The sequence below is a fragment of the Trypanosoma melophagium genome (assembly GCF_022059095.1).
Source record: "Trypanosoma melophagium isolate St. Kilda chromosome Unknown ctg14segment1, whole genome shotgun sequence".
Taxonomy (NCBI): domain Eukaryota; phylum Euglenozoa; class Kinetoplastea; order Trypanosomatida; family Trypanosomatidae; genus Trypanosoma; species Trypanosoma melophagium.
The window spans coordinates 199,891-217,926 of NW_027125142.1; the positions used below are offsets into that span (position 1 = coordinate 199,891).

Consider the following 18,036-nt stretch of genomic DNA (forward strand, 5'->3'; position numbering starts at 1 on the left):
TGATAACCAAGACCAAAGAATAATAATTATTCTTTTATTTTTGTTTTCTTCTTTTTTTTTCTTTTGTAAAGAAAAAAAAATCGAACATATACATTTCGCCATACACAACCCATTTCCTTTTCCTCATCTCAAGCCTTTTTTAAAAAGAATAGATGATAAAAGAAAAAATAGGTAAAGGTAGATAAATAGAACGGAATCTGAGATACTTAACCTCTCCACACAAACGCACACAAACAAACACACAGACACAGACACATTCACATATATCTTTCAATAGTAAGAAAGTCAGTCATACAGGACAAGGATAAATTTTATTATGACGACTTGAACAAGAGTACTCCCATTTGTCCCATATAAAAGTAGATGTAGTGGTTTGTTTCATGTGTGACATAACTGCCAAAATTCCGTCCAACAAAACAGTTCCAGGTCTGTCCATACTTTTTATCAAACTCCTTTTTGATATGGGAAGCAACTTCCTTTTCTGTGTAAAGCTTAGAGAAGCCATCCTGGGCGCAATGAATAGCGTAGTTCTCCATGTCTTTCGGCATCTCCACGAGTTTGATTGTCGCAGAAGGTAGTTGTGTCATACCTTTCTTTTATCTATAACGATGCTACTCTGTGATGAAAATTGTTTCCTCTTTAAGTATTTGATAGTATAAAAAGAAAAAAAAATCAAAGAGTATTCTGTAAAAAGGGAAATAGTAGGAGCCAACTAGAAATAGAACAAATTGCCAGCAATTCATGAGTCGATAAAAAGTGAATGAGATGTGTTTAAAAAAAAAGGAATCGCTTTTCCCAAAGGAGGGAAAGTACGAAAGGGAGATATGGGGGGAAGAAAAGGATATTAAAACTCCATCCCAATAACAACTAAAAAATATAATGGTTACATAATTCCACCAGAAATGTATAAGTTTATTTTATTATTTTCATCAAATCCCAAAAACGAGAAAAAAAAATTGTACCCCATATGAACGTGTTAACGAGTCCCTAAAGTCTCATGAATTTCGTAAAAGACGGCTGTACATGGTGGAGAAACAACCAAGAGCTCCCCATGGTTCTCCTTTTGCATCCCACAAGAAATCACCAAGGCTCCCCTTCTCTCAATACACAAAGCAGGAAGGTCGAGAAAAAAAAAACGATCGATGTATGTTTGTTTGTTTTAATTTGAGTGAGAAGTAAAAAAAAAAAGTAAAACAGTTTGGATACCCTAGTCAACTTTACAAAGAAAGTTTTTTTTCTCTTTTCCCTTAGTACGATTTTTACACCTGTATCAAGTGGTTTAGAATCAAATGATAATAAAAAGAAATGGTAATAGTGATAGTAATAGTAATAGGAAAAGAATTGGCTCACTTCGTGGCACTTACTTATAGCTTATTTCTGTTGCTTTTTTACCATCTTCAAAATTTCTTCTATGCTTAGAGTCAGGGGGGATGTATATTTATATGAAGTGGTGGGTTTTTTTTTTGCTTTTTAAGATCAACTCTTAGCATCATTGAAGAAGAAATTTTTACCTGCTTAAAATCCCTTTGTTGTTGATCTTGCTACTATTACCCCAGCAATATGTAGATGTATCCACGGTAGAGTGGAACCAATTGAAGAATAGGGACTAATCTTATCGTTAATACACACCTAACCTTTCGTGCATTGAATGGGAGCAAGAAATTTAGTCTTAGCGAAAGTAATTAGTTAAATAAAAAAAAAGCCATTATGCTTGTTGCCATCTTAGCACATCACTCTATTTGGTTCTTTCGTTTTTTTTTTTTATTCGTAACTCATCAGATATCTCCATGAACTCCTGAGATCAAGTCCAAGTCAACGCCCAGATATTCATCCTTGGTACAAAAAGAAAAAAAACTAAGGCACTATTACCTATTACTAAACCCTCACAAAAACCCTGTAAACTTGGGAAAGAAGAAATAAAATTTCACATCTTATTTTTGAGGAACCCCATATGATGGCTTACGTTATACAGTTTGAAAAGAAATTGTCCAAAATAACAATAATAATAATAATAATAATAACAATGACAATAACAATGATAATAATAATAATAACAAAATATGAAGATGGATTTACCAAATTCATACATCATGAATTTTGATTTTCTTTGGCACCAACAAAAAAAAAAATCCCCGTAAACCTGAATTTGTACTATGTCGTCGGATGTTAAATAAATCGCATTTTCCTTTTTTTTTTTCTACCCATACAGTGCGCATCCCGATTTTTTTTTCTTATCCTACAGAAAGGAAATAATAAAATCTAAAAGTATTTTTCTCTGTTATTTCCGAATTTGCTAGTGACCCTTTAACCATAATTTGTCAGTAAAAAGTCCCCCATCTCACATGTTGGGAAGAAAAAAAAAACGGCCCTTGACAGTAACATTTCTTTAAAATCTGAGATCACGAACCACTAAACTCAGATGGTTATTCCTCAAACAACCGGAAAACAAAATAGAACTAAACCCCAAAGAAAAAAAAAACAATGAACTAGGTGTTTTCAGGCATAAAATCAAGAAACATATGAAAATTCACCACCGTTTGAGTCACTTCTGCTTACAAACCCACGATTAATAAGGAACTCTAATGACATTTTTACTTGCTGAACAGTGGGTACAAATTGAGGAGGCGCTTCAGCTTTGACTTTTTCCAAAAGTTGAGTGAATGAAAGAGTCCCATAAGATTTAAAAACTCGAATAAGTGTAGCTTGTATAGCAGGGGTTTTTACTTGATCCACTACATAAGAAGCGTCCACATGATCGTTGGAAAATTCTGTAGAATTTGTCATTGTATTTTGTGTAGTTCCACCCCATTCATAAGAATATAGTAATAACTTCCTTTTTCTGGTAACTGGTGAAGGTACCAAACGAATAATATGATTTGGTAAAGCCTTTTCTAGAGGCGAATCAACTTTTTCTCTTCCATTATAAATCTCAAAAATGCCATGCTTGACAAAAGCATTTATAGCACAAAAAAGGGTATCATTTTGAGTTAAAGATATAATCTTTGAAAGTTCTTCAAGATCCCATTCTTCTACTTCATTAAAATATTGAGTAAGAAGTAGTTGTAACTGTCCAATATGTAATTCAATAGTTGGTAATCCTGGTCCAGGAGGTAAGTTCATTCTTACCACACCTCGTGAAAAACGTGAAACATAAGTAAGATGACGTTTTGGACGAACTCGAGAAAAAAAAGTTTGATATTCCGACAATTTGGTTGACAAACATGATGGAATTGGTGTGATCATACCTGCTGAAATACCCGTCCACATATAACCTGTAAGAACTCTTGGATTAAATACCCATTTATCTTTAGCAAAATCATCAAAACGAGATAAATTAAACTCATCTAATAAAGATCTGCTGTTCTCCACTATATCACTTAACATAACTTCACATTTGTGTAGAAAATCATTGGTACAACCTTTTGATTCTGATATTTTCTGAATGGTTAAGCGTTCAAAAGTTTCACAAAATGTTTCAGATAAAAGTCTTTCACCGAGATATTTAGGATAAGACTCCAAAAAGGGGGCCTTTAAAGGAAGAAGTTCAAATAATAGAACGATTTCATGAACAGTTCGAGTAAAATCTTCACTTGTTCCATGAGATTTTAATTCCATATGTGCAAGCCGTGCTAATTCTTCTCCCAATGCGGCTCTACTCTTAATACGCCGATTATTTGTCAAAACTTTTTCAAGTCCATCAGACATGGGTTTTTCAAGAACCTTAAGCTCTTTAAATGCCCTTTTGATAGGTTCAAAAAATTTATCAACTGATATTATTCCTTTGAGAACCGCTTTATAAACACTTTCACTTTTCCGTTGAGATTCTTCACACATTTTATCCACTTCATTCATTCCTTTACGAAAAACAGTTTCTGTCACCGTCTCTGTAAAACGTGTCAAACCAGTATTACTCTTCGACATCAACTCATACAGAACAAGTAATCCCGATCCATTATTTTTAAGCATCCATAAATCCAAAGGTCTTACCAAATAGTCAATATTTTTATCAATGAGCACATCCGCCATTCGTTGTTTTACCAAAGGTATCGATGGCTTATTTAAAATTTGTTCAGCTCGTATTCCTTCATCGTGAAAAAGGTTTAAACACCAGTTAATATAGTCCAAAACCTCAGCTTTTGCTTTAAGGGGTTTATTATCCTGGCAAAACGTTTGCAATAAAGTAATATATGGTTCTTCTATCGTTGCAACATAAAAATTAGTTCGTGGGTCACTCAAAGTCCCCAAAGCCTCTGAAAGTTCTCGTATGATAGCAAAATTTGATCCATCTAATGGATTCTTTCTGTCTTTTGCAATGAGAGAAAAAATTTCAGTTCCCATAGGATCTGTAATTACAGGAACCATTATTACTTCATTCCACTGAATCAAGGCAAGAACCTCAGTTGGTAAAAGTGGGTGTTCAGGGGGTGCACCATACTTTTGCCAGGGTCCATGAAGATAAGAAAATACCACTCTCAAGTTATTAATTGCAACAATATATGTTTTCCATTCTTTGAGATAAGTTTTTAATAAACTTGATGGTTCATTGTTAATAGCAGCTTTAAGACGATGTAAAACTGTTTTTGATAACCACGAGCGTATCATGTCACGAAGAAGGTAGTAAACGACAAGCGCCTGTGTACCTTCAACTCCATTTCCAACCACATCTTCTTGAGTAGTTGTTCCACGAACCAATTTTGGACATTCATTGCAAGGTGCAGAAACCAATCTATAAACAATGGTGTACGCTCGAACCACTTCCTGAATTGCTTTCTGTCCTTTAAAATCTGGGGATTCATCCCATGCGAGAATGGTATTGCACACTGTACTCACTCTACTCCAGAGTGCATTAAAATCAAAAGTTTTAGCAAATAATGATCCTGAGTACGCACTTACAACATCAAATTGTTGATCATCCCCACCAGGAGGAAAACCCATTTGCGTTATTTCTTTTCCTCTGAACATTCTTTTATATGTATATGTGCGTTTCTACTACCAGAGCGGCCAATCTTAAATAAATAAAAAAAACAGCAAAGCTTTAAAGAATAAAAAAAAAATTTTTTTTTTCTTGCTCACACCTGAAAGGAGAAAAAAGACATAAAATCGCAAAATTAAGTCAAAATAAGTTGATCGTCAGTGTAAAAAAATATATAATAAAATAAAAATAAAAGAGAACTCCCATTAAAATCAATATTAACATTAGTTTCACTAAAAAAAAACGTGCAAACGCAGATTCAGTAACAGGTAAACCCTTCGACCCAACAAACGGTCCAGCACACCAGGCCTGCCAAAACAACGAAATGACGCCGCCAAGGATCGGCAAAAAAAAAAAAAAAAACCCACCAACAACAACAACAAAGAAAAACAATCAATACGACACACGTCGCCCACCCTGAACGGAGTGCGCCCCAATCCCTCTTCAACCGCCGAAACAAACCATCGGGAAAGCAGCCCGAAGACGAAACCCATCCAAACCCGAAAAACCCCATGGGACTAGGCAGCGGCGCGGCTACCAAGAGAAAGAAACCCCGGGACCCCGCGCCGAGGAGAACCCCACCCAAACCCAACCGGCTGGCGTTTTCTTTTTCGATTAAATTCCGCTTTCGCCCGAGGGTTTTTTTTTTTTTGGCGGGTGACGCCTCCCTTTTTTGCTTGGGGCGAGGCGGGGGCCCCAAGACCGCCACAACGAACACCGCCGAGTAGGAAAAGGACCTTTCCTTTTAATCTTTCCTTCTCGGCCTGCTTCTCCCGAGAAAACTCGTGTCCGTTTTTCCGGTTTTTCCCCAGCGGCGCGGACCGGAAGACAGAAAAAGAAATTTCAAAGCAGACCAGTGGCAAACACAACCCCCTGTTGTGCGATGGATCCATGGGAACAATTTTCAACATTTTTTAACAAAGCTTGCGTTGCGGGTTTTCTGGGACCACGCGGTAACCCGAAGGTGGAATTTTCGAACCTCTGTTGCAAGGCGGTCCTTCTTGAAATCAACGGAGCAAACCGCAGCTGAGCATAAAATAGAAAAATTTAAAAGAAATTCCGTTTCATGGCCCTTCACAAAAATAAAGTATTGAGAGATGAAGGGCCGATGGGGCAGATGCAGGGTTTGTTTTTGCAACAACTTTGCGTTTGAACAAAAGAAATTTGTTCTCACAATGGCCGGCAAAAGTTTTGTATCGGACGATCTCTCTCACAACAAGAACTCCCAATTTTTCCCATTCCAAAGAAGAAAGGGACACAGTATAAGAGTGTAAATCACCACTTGCCTTTGCCGAGAAAAGGGATGGGAAAGGATTTCCCCAGGGGTGGGGCTGTTTGAGAAACCCCCCGCTACTCGAACCAAACCTTTGCGAAGGGGTAAGGGGCGCGCCAAAGGATTCATTCACACTTTTAATGCCGCAAATTGCCCTCACCAGAACGCAAAGAACGCGCAACCTTTGGAGAGACACCGCGCCATACGAACCCAGGCCCGCCAAAGCAAAGGCAAAGGGACCAGATTCCAATCTTGAGTTCGCCCACGCTTCGGGTTGGGGAAGGTGCTGCGGCAGAGTAAATCCTCATTTTGGGTTTGCCCTTCATGAAGAAACCTCCAAACGACCAGGACCAACACCAAAACGAAGATTCAGGAGAGCCAGGAAACCATTAGGGAACATCAAAAAAAAAAAAATGGACGAACCCTTCATGCAGAGGGACCCCAAAATTGAAGATGCGCGTTCTGTGGGCCGCACTTCCGGGAACGGACCGGCGTTATGGGCAATGCGCCTCAAATCAATAGGCGGAAAAAAACCAATGACACAAAAAAAACATGGCAGCTTCCCACGGGAAACGGTTCGCAACGGCCGTGCCTTCCCTCAGAATTCCAAAACCCCGCAGAACGGAGCCAAGAGAGTCTTTGCACTAAGAAATGGAAAGCGACGGCGAGAAATAGGGATCAATAGCATTCCCGTTGTGGTATTTTTTGTTGGATGGCCTGGCGGGAGGGAATTGTTCCGTGCGCCGGCTCAAAGTTCATCCGCCCAGAGATTTCCCAAGGGGAACCCCCGCGTAGCAAAACCCAAACCAGGCGCGAACCCAGCGAGGAAACGAAAAGGCCGCACAACAATAAGGTTCGGCGCGGCGCGAAACCAATAACAGAATGGAGGCAAAATGGGAAACTGCCCCCCTTCCTCGCCGAAAGCGTTTCGCCTGACACAACCCTATGCGTTATGGCAAAATAGGGTTCTGGCACCAGTTTTATCCATAGGGCGGGCGTCCGGGGAAACGCCTCCAGGCAGCCACGAAAAAAAGAAACAACGCATCCCAGCAAAGAAAAGCACCAGAAGAAAAGGTCGGCCCAGGCAATGAAGGCAACAACACGCCCCAATAACACCACCAGGGGGCTTTGGATTTTTCCATGGGAGGAAACTGGCCGAAGGAGTGGCAAGACACGGCGCCACCACCTAGGCAATTCTCGGCCATCTTATCTTTGCACCCAGGTCCAGCACCCCGCATTGCCGGAGGAAGCCCAGAGCCAGCGATGTTTTTCTTCTGGAAAACTCGCTGGCGCTTAAGCTACGGCGTCGCACAGCACCGGGACCAGCCGCGCCTTGCTGGGGCAGAACTCAATCCAAGGTCCTGGGGCACTTGTCGACGTGCTGTCAGCAGTATCACCTGTACCAAGTTACCGCTGAGCGGTGATGTGGAGGAAAATCCCGGCCCTTCTCTGCGAGGTATGCAGTGGAACCCAGCTGGACTTACCCAGGCCAAGGGGCTTGCTCTCCACAAAACCCTCGTTGAGGAAAACGTGCCATTCGGCCTTCTAAGCGAGATGAAAATGTCTTGTGCGGAAGTGTCGAGTTTCACAATCGCTGGCGATCAAAATCATGGAGTGCCCCGCCCCTCTAAAGGTGGCGGCGTTTCGATTCTGGTTCGTGAAGACCTGCCGGTGGAAGTAGGATCGTCTGTTGTGGCGAGCATTGGGTATACTCACGCAACGATCCACTTGACAGAAGGGCTGGCGCTCTCAGTGAAGTCAGCATACTTCCCTTCAGGGAGATCATTTACAGCATCGCAACTGGACGCACTCTTGACGACCAGCGGACCCCACCTCACTGGTGCAGATGCTGAAACGCATGCGTTGGCCTGGAATCGCGCGATCCCACCTGATACACGTGGCGATGTTCTAGTGCAATGGTGCCTAGATAACGATTTCTTCATGCAGAACAATGGAGAAAGCACCCGCCACACTACACGTCACGGTCCGTCCGCGCCGGACGTGACACTATCCCGAGAGTGTCGCATAGAGTCTTGGACAGCCAAGTTCTCTCCGGATAGTGACCATTATATCACCCTCTTCGACGTAGTAGTAGATGATGATGATGAACCACTGCGGTTCCCTCGCCCCCGTGCCCCACCCCATGCATGGAAGAATGCGAAATGGTCTCGTTTTGGACAAATGTCAAATGCCCAATGCCGAAAACTACCAACACAGAAGATGAGCGTTCACAAACGAGAACGTTTACTCGCCTCCGCGATCCGCATCGCAACAGCTGCAGCGGTCCCCCGCGGAGGACGAGACGCCGCCCCCTTTTGGACTCCAGAACTCAGTGAGATCGAGCCGGAGATCCAACAATGTAAAGCCTCTGTCTATAGAGACAGGTTGGCAGCACGCCGCAGAGAGATGCCGAGACAAGCCTCCCATGAAAGATGGAAAGCCCTCTGCGGCAAGATGGCCGTAGCAGACGGCTGCCGTTGGAACATTGTAAAGAGGATTTACGCCCCACGCCCACTGAGCACCCCGGCGATAAAGATTAACAACACGGTGCCCACGGAAAATCAGAAGGCCAAGCACTTTATCCGTTTTTACTCCGCACGAGCCAGACGGCACCCATCCCAGTTGTTGGCGAGGAATTTGCACCCATTACAGGAGCGGAACTGGAACGGGCCCAGCGCCTTCTCCCGAAAGGAACGGCGGCTGTTCCGGATGGGATTTGCAGCGAGGCTCTCCAACATTTGGGACCCAGAGCGAAAGCAGAAACCCTTTCACTTTTCAATGAAAGCCTCCGCACTGGTATTGTCCCAGCTGCTTGGAAAGTAGGTGTTATTGCGCCCCTCCCCAAACCAGGGAAGAAGGCAACAGACCTGGACTCGTTTCGACCAGTCAAATTAACTAGCTGCATTTCCAAACTAATGGAAAGGATTATAGCAGCCCGCATTCGGGATGTTATTGAATCCAAGCTGACCCCACAACAATCCGGGTTCAGGCCTGGCCACTCCACACCAGACCAATTACTACACCTGCGCGCAGCCCTCAGAGACCTTCGTATGACTCGCGCGCAGGTGCCGTATTCGTCGATTACGCCAAGGCCTTCGATACTGTAGATCACGACCGCATTGTTAGCGCGATGCGAGAGATGGAGCTCCCACTCCACACCATCCGATGGTCAGCCTCATTTTTAAAAGGACGTCAGGCTAAAGTACGAGTCCAAGGAAAATCCTCACCACTAATGCTATTTCCACCGCGGCGTAACGCAAGGAACGGTTCTAGGCCCGCTTAAGTTTATTATAGCAATGAACACTCTAAGCAGACGATTATCTCAAGTTCCTCTTCTGTGCCACGGCTTTTTTGATGACCTCACGCCAGCAGCACGACATGAGAACAGAGACGCCATCAACAGTGTGCTACAAAGCGGAATGAATGTGGTTGATGGATGGTCCAAGAGCCACTTCATGGAAGTAAATGCAGACAAAACGAAATACACCCTCTTTGGATCATTGGACCAAAACCCCCTCTCCCTTGAACTACGCGGCACCCCTGTCGGTCTAGAGAAAGCTCCAAAACTTCTCGGAATTACATTCCAACACCATCGCGGAGTGTCCTCCCATTTAATAAAGACGAGGCAAAGCATGAATTTTTGTTTGTTGCAGCTCGCTGCAATCTCGTCCACCGCATGGGGCCCAAAACGGGATGTTTTGCGCACTTTCTATCTGGCCCTAGTTCAAGCCCAGAAGCCATATGGATTTGAGGTCTGGTACTGGGATGCTTCACCCACACGCCGCCAACAATTAGCAGCAGGCCAAAACAAAGCTTGTCGAACCATAGCAGGAATCCCATTTGGATGTCGCTCCGACGACGCACTACGAGAAGCCCGTCTTCTACCACTAGAAACGACAGCCATGATACGGAGCCTCAAACACTTCTTACTATGCCAGACGAGAGGTGGATCCCTGAAAGATAGCGCTGATCAGGTTTACCACATGAACCACCCAGTCCGAAAATTCTATGTACGCATAATGAAGACCTACCCAACGCTCCATATAGAGCCACGCGAGTTGCCGCTATTAACACCGACACTGCGTTTCGGTAAGCGCGCTCGCTTCTTCACGTCACTGGATAACGTCTCCGCTGACGACCCTGAAGAAAGCAAAAAGGAAGCATCTGCGCGTTGGATAGCCCGACATTTCCGCCGCATGGGAGAAACACCACCACCCCGTACACATTATGAAAGTTGGACTGATGGCTCGGTATTCCTGGGTGTTAAATCTGGGGCAGCGGCGATGATTTACAAGGATGGTGAACTGCAAAGCACCACGCAAAGAGGAGCCGGCCCCCTAGCCTGCAGCTACGCGGCCGAAACCATAGCACTATATGAAGGATTGCGGAAACTACTCACGATACTACCGGCAGAAAACCTAACACCCTGCAGAGTTTCCGTATTCTCAGATTCACTGTCTCTACTGAAAGCGCTCCAGACTGCTCCCCTGACTGTTACGGATCCTATGCTCCGTAAACTATGGAACCCGATCCTCCAAGTGCAACGTCGCAAAGCCCGCATTCGACTGAAATTTATTTTCGGCCATTGCGGAGTAGAGAAGAACGAAAAATGCGACGCTGAGGCCAAAAAAGCTGCGGAGCATACCCAGAGGGATGATGCCTGGATTCCCGATGCCATTGCCTACGCCAAACGCATCCTCAAGGGGGAGGAAACACCTCGTCCTTCTCATAGATGGCAATCAAAGGGAACTGGAACCCCACCAAAGACAACCCAGAACTAACACGAGAAGAAGAAACAGCGCTTGCAATATTCCGCACAGGAGTCTCGCATCGATATGGGTGGTTGCTGAGAAAAATCCAACCCCATATCCCCCTGGTTGTCTATGGTGGAACCCCAAGAGGCCAACGACTCAGCCCCACCGAAGCCGCAAGCAACGCAGAGACACCACCCCATGAGCAAATCATCCGAGCCAGCAGCATGCACAGAGTGCGGAGCACAATACTCATGCAGGAACACCGCAGCGCTTCACATGGTTAACAGGCATGGTTTTAAGAAAGCCGATGCGCTTTGGAAACTCAAGTTTCCCCATGCACCACCTCCGCCGGACATACCGCCTGAGCCACCGCCGCCCAGACCAATATCTCCGGTAAATACGTTACCTCGCCAATCAGCACATGCGGTGAAAAAACATCCCTTTGCATGCAATTTATCTCGCCGAACCTTCCCCCAGAAAAACGGATTAACTCGCCACCTCAGGCGCATGCACAACGCAGAATGCCCTCCCACTGAAAGAAAGCGCCCGAGAGCAGATGAACCAATACCAGAGGGATCGGCATTTCCATGAGACAAATGTGAAATGATAGCGTGCTCTAAAACAGGCCTCAAAGCCCACATTAGAGCACGCCATTCTGAGGACCCCAAAACGCGAAGGGGTATTTCTCCTGGGCGTCGCTTTTCTTGGACAGCGGCCTTTTCGCTCCACGGCGAGAAGTTGGCAGCCGCACCGTTAGGGTAAACCCCATAAAGGCGCGATGTCTAATAATAATAAAAACGACGCCATTTACGAAACGCCGTGTCTTGCCTTTGGGGTTTGGCCGCGGCGGCCGGTGGGATCTCAAAAAAACAAAAAGGGATTGAGGCGTAGATCCGCACAAAGCACAACAAGCCACGCCACAAAAGAAAGAAGAAAAATTGCATTTTTCTTGAGGGAGAGACGTAAAAAAGCGTATGGGCTGAAATAAAAAGGTAACCGTGAAAGACGCGTAAAGTTTCTTGCGTCTGCGCGAAATATCTTTTCATTCTGTCCAAAATATGAGCATTGACACATCCATTGGCGGCAGCTGCAGCAGTGGCAGAAAGCAGGTTTGAACTACGTTTGCAACGAGCGCTTTGCAAGCATACGGGTACAAAAGAAATCTCCTCACAGTATGGTTTGCGCGACACTTGGGTTATCGGGAGGCAACCTTAAACAACTCCGAGAAGTTTGTGACATCGATACTGGAAAGGTTGGAGCATAGACCCAATTCCATTCGGCTTAACTGAGTTCGAAAGAAGCAGGAATCCACTTACTTTTTCAACCCCATAGCACTCGTTACTGTGCGAATGGGTCTCAAAATGTTCCACAAAAAGAAAAAAAAGTGTTTTTCCTCTCGAATGTGTCACGGCGAAGATTTTATCTAGCAATAGAATTGGATGGCAATAGTTGAGTCCTACTGCTCGGGATCACTTTTTGGTACCGGACGGAATGCAGTGGGCCGACCTCAAAGGGACCCGAATAAAATTTCCCAATGACAAACGAAAACACAACACTCATGCAAAAAATGAGTTTTGCTTCCTCCTCCCCCCCTTCTTGTCTTGCAAAGCCTTCTCTGTGGTCTGGTTTTGCCCCTTGCGCTGGCAGGAGAAAAACCAATATAGACTTTACGGCCTTTTATTCTTGTACCTAAATAAAAAATTAAGTGGGAAATCGGCGAGGCGGGACTTTCCATCCGCTATGCCTTTCGCTTTCAAGTCTCATTTTTGTTGGTGGGGAAGCGGTTCCCTTTATTCTGAAAGCTTTGCTCTTGCAGACAGCCCTGCTGGCGCATTTCCGGGTGGGTTTCCAAGGTAGAGGAGATTTCGGGGAACGTATGGGGATTCTTCTACCGGCCGCGGTGGGAAACGCCCCCCTCGAACTCCCAAACTGCCGCACCGTTTATTGCGTAGGGCCCTTAAATACTGTTGCAGCTGTTTGTGGCCCCTTTACCTGTTTGGAAGTGGTTTTTAAGATGCACCACAACCCTCTCAACTGCTGTGGGTCTGTGCTTTATCGGTCGGGCCCCCCACGCTCAGCATATGAAATGAATAGGTGCCGCGGCAAGCGAATAACGAATTCTTTTCTCATGTTTGGGAACGACTTGCCACCGATCCATAAAATCCAGTTGCAGTTATTCCTAAAGCGCGCAGCACGCAATGCACAGACGTTGTAAAGGGAAATTCCTTGCGAAGTGAAGCGCGGGTGTCCTGGAAAAGATTTTCTTGGCAATTGCTTTTACTCAAGATTAACGATAAATTTGTGGTAGGGAAATCTTTCCAAGAAATATATATAAGCATAACATGTGGTTAATGCAAATCTGGAAAATAATACATAGTGCTTCTTCTTTCTTCTTCACCCCATTGATGGCAAAGAAAAGCTCAGAGCATTACCCATCATACAAATTCGATTTTAAACTTGAAATTGATATTCTGCGATTTCGTTAAGTGTACACGAATCGTTTGCTGACGATGATGCGCTGGCCCCATGACAAGAACGCCCAACTTATCCCCCCGGGGCCCGAGAGGCGCCAAAGAGACGCCTTGCTCTCAAGAAAAAAAAAAAACGGCCCAGAAGGAGATTTATGGATATTCCCATTATATTGTAACTTTTTCTTTTCCTCTGCGTTTCGACGTCGTTTCCCTGCTGCACTTTGGGGAAAACAAAACTTCACCATGAGAAACACTAGGGCGACCACAGCAAGTTATAGATTTAAACCCTCTGGAATGCGATGGGCGGTTGTTTTTCTGCACCCCTCTGCTTTCCCCAGCCCTGCTTCCAAGGCGAAGGATCTTTAAAGATTCACTTCCATTCTTACCGTATTGCTGGTTTGGGTTTTATTTTTTTTTTTTTGAAAGCTTGCTAAAAGAATGATCCAACTTTACGTTATCAGGTAGCGAAAATATTGAATGGCTTCATGATAGATGGCTTTGATTTCTCTTCACCTTTAAAGCCTCTCCAAGGGTAAGTTTTCTAAAAATAAGTTTACAAGCAAGTAAAAATGTTAAGTACTATTCGCAAGTCTTATTCCGAAGCGGAATGGATATTAAGTACCCAGTCCTTCTTGGATTTCTTGCGCCAGAATGGGCATACGGCCTTTTCGTTCGACATTCGTCCATCCGCGGCTCCGCATTTAAGTTATCATTTCGATGGTATTCTAACGTTGGACAACGAGACACTCATCGTTAATCTGGGCCAAAATCGATTTATGAATTGGGGAGATTTGCGTACCTCCATTATAAACTTTATGATGCCGCGTAATAAATATTTCCTGCACGCATTTGAATAAGCACGAGCGCGTTTCAGTGCAGAATGGGCAACGCTGGAAGAAAGAGAATCACTGTTGTTCCATCAAGTTCAATGCGCCCAAGCCCAACTGCAGGATGAGCAGTGCCGTTTTCATCAATATGCCAGTGTGCAATTCCAGGAATTACAAAAACAAATGACGCAAGTATGTCAGGATCCAACAAATGCAAAGGGGCAACCGACAGATACACAAAGACAGTTGGCACAATCAAAACTGCAAATGACAACAGCTCGCGGCCAAGTTACACATTTGCATGCACAACTGCAAAAGGAGCAGGTGCGAGTAACACAAGCACTGACGCAGACCTCAACCGCGCACGAATAATTGGAAAGGGAAAAAGGGCAACTGGCAGAATTACGGGAACAAGGGTTCCAGTTTCAGGTGGAGAAGCCTGGAATGATGGCGCAACTCGAGCCAGCCAGGGAAAAACCCCGTCAAAGAGAAAAGCAAAACGAAGAGTTATTACGCCAATTGGGGAAGGATACCCCAAAGAAAATGGGATGGGACGCGACACACAACATTGACCCAACAACGGCCCATACACCTACAAAGGAAGCACGAAAAGAATGGCCTGGGGAGAAGACACCGATGGGTCACGAGGATCAACCACAAGAGGAATTTTATTCGGGAATACAGGATATCAAGCTGCTAGCATCGTTTTCCGGTCGCCCGCCGGAAGGGAAAAATAAGCACCTTTGACAGTATGCTGCGGTTAATTATTGGCACTTCACCTGGCCCATTATCGACCGCCTCCCATGAAATTTTCCTATGTCAGTAAATACTGGTCCGGTTTATCAGGAAGCATGGAAGAACTTCGTACAATGGGTCTACAAAGTTCGCAACAAGGGGTTATCGTTCCAACAGGTGCAAATGGGAGGACGATTATATACACAACTGCGAATTATTCAAACTGCAAAGGATCATCCAGGAGTGAAGATGCAGGACATCAGGAAGGCGATAGACGAGCCATTAAAAAGAGAGGACCCATTCATACAAGCAGCCATGAAGTCTCAGAAGAAACATTCGGCACCATCACTCAGAAAGACAGACTGTTTCAGATGCGTTCGCATAGGGCATTACATCTCTACGTGCCGGGTGCAATTGCCGACCGAACCATATAAACCAAAAAACCGATATTCGGCCACGGAAACAGTGAATACCGGGCCAGGAATGATAGGATATCAACAAAAGATAGATATTCAAGATTGGATGAACCCACACAACACGGTGATTTTCTTCCGATCGAATACCCAAACGGCGACCCATACCATTGCCAAAGGGGAAATAAGAAAAATGCAACAAATTCAACGGTTTTTTCCAGCAAAAAATCTTTCCCAACGAACGAAATCTATAAACGATGCTACGATAATACCCGCACCTTCCCAAGATCCGTACATCGTGGCGCTAGCATCCGAGTTCAACCGTATCACTAAACGCACGTGGCCCGCACAACATGGGAACAACGGGGATCCATAATAAGAAGATTCATCGATTTCACAGTGCAGCACAATTTAGAAATGGCGGAAGAAAACATTCAGTTATTTGTCGTAAGTCTACAATTGACAAAGAACAGCGCGATTCAATACACGCGCACACTGATCACCATGTTGGCATTAGGGAGAATGCCCGTTCAAATATTTCTGGCGGGCCCAGAAAAGACATCGGCAGCAGATCCCATAAAACAAGCATGCTCAATGCTGAGGTGGGAATTGGACATAATAAGCGATACTCTTGCAAAGGAAAGCGATCGAGAGGATTTACGACTGGCGCGGGTCAAAGCCAGCCGCTTGGGATAAATAACGCAACTCCAGAAAGAAAATTTCGTACCGCACGAGCAAGATCCAGATGCCATGATAGTGGATTGGGGAGACTTACCCAAAACATTCAAGATCGGGCCACACAGGGCAGCAAGGCACGTGGTAATCGCAGGTGCGGACGCACGACGGATCAAAACAGTTGTGAAGAAATGAAGGGCGACGAAAAGTTAACGACACTAACCGCAAAAGATATGGAGAATATTCTTCGCCCGCACGGAATGGCAGACCACTCCATAAAGAGAGGGGCGCTGGCACACGCCGCGGCAGCAGTGATCGAACACGATCTCGATCCACGATAACACACTCAGCTGAAGAAACATTCAGATCCCATAGAAATTCCAAGACGCACGGAACGATACTTAGGCCATTGGGCCACAACAATAAACAAGTCAGTGCAACTGACTTCATTGATGTAGGAACTTCGGGAAAATGGGCAACAACCAGCTGGGCATTACCAATGCAAGCGAAAGAAAGAATTGGCACCCCTTTTAAAGGACACAGCATACTTCAGCGCTCCAATGGAACCCAGGTGGCTACCCAATAAGAAGAGGAACGATTACCGTTGTAACAAATCGACGTGGAAACACCGTCCAGCAAATAGGCCGTTGAGCGGGTGAACGATAGAACCAGGAGACGTGGGGATATAGCGCGGAACCCCAAGCAAAAAAACAGAAGCACATTTGAACGAACATGAATTCCAATTTAAGAATTAATAACGCTGACACACAGCGCATGAAGGAAGCAGGAATTATATGTACAGCTTCATCACATCCAACTAAAGGTTGGGTAGTTCCTATTAAGGTGTGGGGGGAAAACCGTCAGGGCAGAGAAGGAGACCCATTGCTTGGCCAAATGGGAAGAATGCCAAGGGTGATTATGAGGCTGATTTGCCTTTGAGATACATTTCCCGATACCTGGATGTGGTTTATGATGAAACCGCAGCATTATTTGATTTAAAGGCATCATTTTTCCAGCTGGCCTTACCAATTAGGATGCGAGCCAGTTACCGTTGCCGCACGGAATCGGGAGAACTAGTTGAGTTCACTCGCCTTTTCATGGGTTATAGATATAGTCCTGAACTTTTAAATATTCTTGCAAGAGTTTTGGCCGGCAATCCGGAAATGGTATTGCCACAGCAAGCGGCAACCAAAGAGTTAAAAATACACGTTTGGATCGATAATATTGGAATAAGTGGTCCACACGGAACGGTACAATCTTGGGGACACCAAATCATACATAACATGCAAGGTTGCGGAGTCACTATTGGGGAATAGCAGTTTAAAACGAAGGAATAAGATTTCATCGGGGCGCGTTTAAACCATAAGGAAAATACCGCGCCATTAGGCCAAAAGACGATGAAGCGGTTGCAAGAAGCAACGTCTCTGGAACCGACGACGGTTAAAGAATTGGAGAGCACAGTTTCACCCATGATGTGCGCGACAGGGGTGGTAAGGGGTGAATCCCTTTTCCCGTATTATTTCTTAAAAATAGTGCGTCAACGTTTATCATGTTCAAATCGAGGTTTATTACAGCCACAAGATCAGGCAAATTGATCACCCAATGCAAGGGTCATTGGCAAAATTGGTTTAAACATTATTAACGAAAGAGTCGGTTCACCCACCACAGCAGTTGCCATCGAAAGCAACGCTGGCGACAGACGCATCCATGTACGGATGGGGAGCGTTGTTTTTTAAGTGTGCAGGAGAAGTTTTGGCCACAGGTGGTGCCTGGAAGCACTCACCTCGCATGATTTCCCAAGCAAAGGCAAATGCCGTTCATCCGGCATTAAGAGGTTTTAAAATGCATTTGGCAGGAACATTGGATATTCGCGTTGGTAATGCAACGGCAAATGAACATTATGCAAAAAAGAAACA

At 44.6% G+C, this 18,036-nt stretch overlaps 4 protein-coding genes across 4 annotated transcripts; 2 read left to right on the forward strand and 2 right to left on the reverse strand.

Moving 5' to 3' along the window:
* Window positions 1-314: 314 nt before the first annotated feature.
* LSM04_000763 (Dynein light chain) lies at window positions 315-587 on the reverse strand (the record flags this gene model as incomplete). The annotated part of the gene is made up of 1 exon (XM_067334984.1): window positions 315-587. The coding sequence occupies one exon, from the start codon at window positions 585-587 to the stop codon at window positions 315-317; it is 273 nt and encodes a 90-aa protein (XP_067193836.1).
* A 1,921-nt stretch (window positions 588-2,508) lies between these two features.
* On the reverse strand, window positions 2,509-4,935 carry LSM04_006424 (Cullin; the record flags this gene model as incomplete). Its single annotated transcript, XM_067334985.1, has 1 exon — window positions 2,509-4,935. The coding sequence occupies one exon, from the start codon at window positions 4,933-4,935 to the stop codon at window positions 2,509-2,511; it is 2,427 nt and encodes an 808-aa protein (XP_067193947.1).
* A 1,450-nt stretch (window positions 4,936-6,385) lies between these two features.
* Window positions 6,386-7,123, forward strand: LSM04_003336 (uncharacterized protein; the record flags this gene model as incomplete). Its single annotated transcript, XM_067334986.1, has 1 exon — window positions 6,386-7,123. One exon carries the CDS (start codon window positions 6,386-6,388, stop codon window positions 7,121-7,123), a length of 738 nt encoding a protein of 245 aa, XP_067193886.1.
* Window positions 7,124-12,875: 5,752 nt separating this feature from the next.
* Window positions 12,876-13,214, forward strand: LSM04_005344 (uncharacterized protein; the record flags this gene model as incomplete). Its single annotated transcript, XM_067334987.1, has 1 exon — window positions 12,876-13,214. The coding sequence occupies one exon, from the start codon at window positions 12,876-12,878 to the stop codon at window positions 13,212-13,214; it is 339 nt and encodes a 112-aa protein (XP_067193914.1).
* Window positions 13,215-18,036: the final 4,822 nt, after the last annotated feature.